This window comes from Nansenia antarctica (assembly GCF_963989245.1).
Source record: "Nansenia antarctica genome assembly, chromosome: 15".
Classification (NCBI taxonomy): Eukaryota; Metazoa; Chordata; class Actinopteri; order Argentiniformes; family Microstomatidae; genus Nansenia; species Nansenia antarctica.
Window position 1 is genome coordinate 16,092,909 of NC_137685.1, and position 5,000 is coordinate 16,097,908.

A 5,000-nucleotide genomic window follows, 5' to 3' on the forward strand; every position below is an offset into this window, starting at 1 on the left:
AGCTGTTCAAGCTGAAGATGCTGACGGAGGCCATCATGCACGACTGCGTGGTGAAGCTGCTGAAGAACCACGACCAGGAGTCCCTGGAGTGTCTCTGCAGGCTGTTCTCCACCATCGGCAAGGACCTGGACTTTGAGAAGACCAAGGTGAGGCGTGGGAGGGTGTTAGATAGGGGGTGTGAGGCATGGGGGGGGGGGGGGAGGCAGGGGTGAGGCATGGGGGGAGTTGGACAGGGTGGGGAGACACAGTTGTGAGGCGTTGGGGAGGGGGGGGAGGAGGGTGGTGGTGGTGGTGGTGAGACATGGGGGGGGGGTTAGATAGGGGGTGTGAGGCATGGGGGGGAGGGGGCGGCAGGGGTGAGTTGGACTTTTGATTGATTGATTGAAAACCTTTATTGTCCCCAATGGGGAAATTTTGTTGTCAAACAGCTCAGTTAGGGCAGAAAACATTCAGTACAGAAAACAGAAAAACATTCAATAAAATACATAAAACAGTGCAGGCTCAATAAGTAAAAAGTTCCAAAAGTTCCAGCTCCAGGTCTCCCCCACCCTGCAGGGCCTGGTTGTAGAGTCGGAGTGCAGCTGGAATAAAGGACTGTCCAAATCTTTTTGTACTTTGACGGGGGAGAACAAATCTGTGGCTGAACTTGCTCCTCATCCCTGCCAGCTCGCAGTACATCGGGTGGGAGGGATTGGCCAGCATGGCCGCCAGTTTTTTCCCCATCCTCTGTTCTGCCACCACCAGACAGGGTGGGGGGACACAGTTGTGAGGCGTTGGGGAGGGGGGGAGGAGGAGGGTGGTGGTGGTGGTGGTGGTGAGACATGGAATGAAAATATGGTTCTCTTCGTTTGATATAGGGAGTCATGTCTTGGAGAGGGTTTTTACGCAGTGTTTATGGTTAGGCAAACCGCACAAACTTTTTTCCGCAACCGCACTATGCTGGCTCGGATAGATGGTTTCCCTTCACATAGCTGCTTTCAGTTGTAGCTGTTTCAACAGCTATGGTGGATGAGGAACCAACCATCCATCCAGCCCCCTCCCCCAGTTAGGGTGCTTCCTGGTTTGGTGGATTTTGTGGCAGTGTGGAGAGGGGGGGGGGGGGGGGGGGGCATAGAAGAGATGGACTGAAGACGTGCTGGCCGGAAAACGTCTGTTTGGTGCTAGGACACTTTGGTTTCACCGACTAAAGGCTTAAGCCTAGTCCTCGACTAGATCACACTTTCAATGTAAAACCTCCATTGAAGATGCTTTTTTAGTCTAGGATTAGGCTTACGTCTTGTCTGGGACACCGGGCCCATTGTGTTACAGTTTAAAGTTGTTGCAACTGTTTGTCCCTTTTCATGGGATTCACTTTCACACAGACTTAACTGAGAACTGGTAACATCATCCCTTTTTCCTTCATTTCCGCCGGTGTTGATTCTCCCTCTGTTCTGGACTTCCTGACTGAGTTGGGATTTTGATTTCCCTAAAGGAACCAGACATTATAGCTCACTGTTATTATTGTTTAAAAATAGATTTCACATTTCCTTTTTTATTTTTTTATGTCGGTCGATAGAGTAAATACATCTATTGATCTGCTCACACCACTGTGTTTTCACAACATCGCTGACCCCCTTTTTGCTTGCTTTTGGCCGTCATAAGATCAGGCTTTAAATATATATTTGTATATATATATATATATATACTATAATATATATATACTATAAATTGACAGTTATAATACCTCTAACCTAAGGAAACGCACTCGAACACCGCTCTGTCTTTTGTTCCATCGTGCCCCCCCTAAAAGGCTCTGTTGGGTCTTGGGGGGGGGGGGGGGGTGGGGCAGTAGAGCAACAGAACCACTCTCTCTCTCTTCCAAGTCGTAAAAGTTGCACAGTTGCTTAATTGGGTGTAATGAGAGGAAATGGCTGTGGCTGCTGTCCTGCTGTCCTGCTGGAGGAGCTGGTGGGAAGATGACGGTGTTGTGTTGATGGTTTGGGAAATGACCCTTGACCCCTCGCTGTCTCTCTCTCTCTCTCTCTCTCTCACCCTAGCCACGCATGGACCTTTACTTCAATGACATGGAGAAAATCATCAAGGAGCGCAAGACATCGTCACGGATACGGTTTATGCTGCAGGACATAATCGACCTGCGATTGGTGAGTGTGTGTGTGTGTGTGTGTGTGTGTGTGTGAGTGTACAGGTGCGTGTGTGTGTGTGTGTGTGTGTGTGCATGTGTACGCGTGCGTGTGTGTGTGTGCATGTGTATGTGTATGTGTGTGTGCATATGCGTGTATGTATGTATGTGTGTGCGTGTATGTGTGTGTGCGTGTATGTGTGCATGTGTATGTGTGTGTGCATGTGTATGCGTGCGCGTCTTCTAACGGTGGTGGTTTTCTGGTCTCTGGTCCGCGGTGCAGCACAACTGGGTGTCGAGGCGGGTGGACCAGGGCCCCAAGACCATCGAGCAGATCCACAAGGAGGCCAAGATAGAGGAGCAGGAGGAGCAGAGGAAGGTCCACCAGCAGATGCTCAACAAGGACTCCGGCAGCAAGGGGAGGAGGCCAGGTCAGTCAGGCTCAGGACCCACGGAGAAATCCTCTTTAAGGCTTAGAGCACAGCCAGGCAGGGAGACAGGCAGGCAGGGAGACAGGCAGGCAGGCAGGCAGGCAGGCAGGCAGGGAGACAGGCAGGCAGGGAGACAGACAGACAGACAGACAGACAGACAGACAGCCAGACAGACAGACAGCCAGCCAGACAGACAGACAGGCAGGCAGACAGGCAGGCAGGCAGGGAGACAGACAGACAGACAGACAGAGAGACAGACAGACAGAGAGACATACAGTCGAACTCACAACCTCCAAATCCACATCTCTCTCTATCCCCCATCCCTACATCTCTCTCTACCCCCTAGCCCTACATCTCTCTCTATCCCCCAGCCCTACATCTCTCTCTATCCTCCAGCCCTACATCTCTCTCTACCACCCGCCCTACATGCCATTATGAGTATCAGGTGGAAACACTAACCTTGTCCTCAATTTCCTTTCAGAATTTTGAACAAATGTACATTAAACTCCGAGCAGCTGTGAAGTCCAAACCACAGTGATGTCACCGGTGGAGGAGAACGGAGAGGGTCCGACATTTTTTACAGTCTCAACGTCTTGCCACATTGATCAGAGACATTTGAAAGAATTTGCAGAATTTGAAAGCCACGATAATCCCCACTTCAGTGTGTTTTGTAATCCTACCGAAGCATTTTATTATCTATTTTATTAAACACAAATCCTCTGAATAACCTGCATCCATTGTTTGTGTCTGCCACCCCCCACCCCCCAAACTAATGCCATCGTCTGGTGCTTGCTTTCTGCATAATGTGCTCATTGATGTGGTATTCAGGCTCATGGTTATAAAGGATTGCAAGATACAGTATGCCTTCTAAACATTATATTACATAACACAGTTACACATTTGCCCTGACAAATCATTGGCAAATGATTGTGTTCTACCTGTTCTATGTTCTATGTGTTCTATGTGTTCTATGTGTTCTACGTGTTCTATGTGTTCTACCTGTTCTATGTGTTCTATGTGTTCTACGTGTTCTACGTGTTCTATGTGTTCTACGTGTTCTACCTGTTCTATGTGTTCTATGTGTTCTATGTGTTCTACGTGTTCTAAGTGTTCTACGTGTTCTACGTGTTCTACGTGTTCTATGTGTTCTGCGTGTTCTACGTGTTCTATGTGTTCTACGTGTTCTACGTGTTCTATGTGTTCTGCGTGTTCTACGTGTTCTACGTGTTCTATGTGTTCTATGTGTTCTACGTGTTCTACGTGTTCTATGTGTTCTATGTGTTCTACGTGTTCTATGTGTTCTGCGTGTTCTATGTGTTCTATGTGTTCTACGTGTTCTACGTGTTCTATGTGTTCTATGTGTTCTATGTGTTCTACGTGTTCTACGTGTTCTATGTGTTCTCTGTGTTCTATGTGTTCTGTGTGTTCTATGTGTTCTATGTGTTCTATGTGTTCTACCTGTTCTATGTGTTCTGCGTGTTCTACGTGTTCTATGTGTTCTATGTGTTCTACGTGTTCTATGTGTTCTATGTGTTCTATGTGTTCTACGTGTTCTATGTGTTCTCTGTGTTCTATGTGTTCTGCGTGTTCTATGTGTTCTATGTGTTCTATGTGTTCTACCTGTTCTATGTGTTCTACGTGTTCTATGTGTTCTGCGTGTTCTATGTCACTCCCCGTTCTTCTCCCTCGTGGCCCCGGCCGGCCCGGCTACATTGGGCTGCACCCCCACCTGCTGGAATTGCTTCGCAAACTGTTTATTTCACTCAAACACATAGCCTACCTATAAATAGTAAAACCAGAGAAACTGATATCGGATGCAGTGGTGTCCTTTTTTCCAGAGCTGTATGCATGTATAACTCCCAACACTAAAATGTTAAAAGATTATTTAAAACACATTAGCAATTAGGAAAATTAGGAACGCTTCACGATTGTGCGTGTCATCCGTGCGCCAGGGCCATGCTAATCTTCTCTGTATCAAATGACAGCAGCATCTGCAAAAGAAAAGCAACAATTTTACTGATCTCATATGTGCTGGTGCTGGAAAGAGTAAAGCATAAGAGGAGACAAAACTCTCTTCTAAGCCTTAATCTTGTGTCATACTGACTGTTGCCAATAGGGGGCAGAGTGCTGCCACCTCATCGGTAATAACACCCCGCTCCTTCTCACTGGCTGTAACAAACCCCTCCTCCTCCTCCTCCTTCTCCTTCTCCACCCCCTCCTTCTCCTCCTCCTCCTACACCCCCTCCTCCTCCCCCTCCGTCCCCTCCTTCTCCTCCTCCCTCTCCTTCCTCGACGGCCCCAGGAGCAGGCCTCTTGCGTCTCTTCTGTAACAGGGGGTTGTTGGACGTATCCAGGTCTTTGATCATCACCTGGTTGTAGTCCACACGCATGGTGGCTAGAGCGCTGGTCATTTCCTCCTGTAGCCAGAGCACAACACGAGGGGGGGGGGT

General features: G+C 48.4%; 2 protein-coding genes across 2 annotated transcripts in view; one reads left to right on the forward strand and one right to left on the reverse strand.

Annotated features, from left to right (window-relative positions):
• Nucleotides 1–4,693, forward strand: part of LOC308171177 (uncharacterized protein) — a gene marked incomplete at its 5' end in the record, with an annotated part of 16,008 nt that extends 11,315 nt beyond the window's left edge. Inside the window, 3 exons of the mRNA XM_080546032.1 lie at nucleotides 1–146; nucleotides 2,037–2,141; nucleotides 2,403–4,693. The exon at nucleotides 1–146 is cut by the window's left edge and continues 91 nt beyond it. Of these exons, the coding sequence (XP_080402158.1) occupies nucleotides 1–146; nucleotides 2,037–2,141; nucleotides 2,403–3,008 (857 nt within the window). The 3' untranslated portion in view covers nucleotides 3,009–4,693. The remainder of the gene's footprint in view (nucleotides 147–2,036; nucleotides 2,142–2,402) is intronic.
• LOC308171178 (MAP kinase-activated protein kinase 3-like) overlaps nucleotides 4,488–5,000 on the reverse strand; it is a gene marked incomplete at both ends in the record, with an annotated part of 8,244 nt that continues 7,731 nt past the window's right edge. Inside the window, 2 exons of the mRNA XM_080546033.1 lie at nucleotides 4,488–4,541; nucleotides 4,788–4,967. Coding sequence (XP_080402159.1) covers nucleotides 4,488–4,541; nucleotides 4,788–4,967 — 234 coding nt within the window. The remainder of the gene's footprint in view (nucleotides 4,542–4,787; nucleotides 4,968–5,000) is intronic.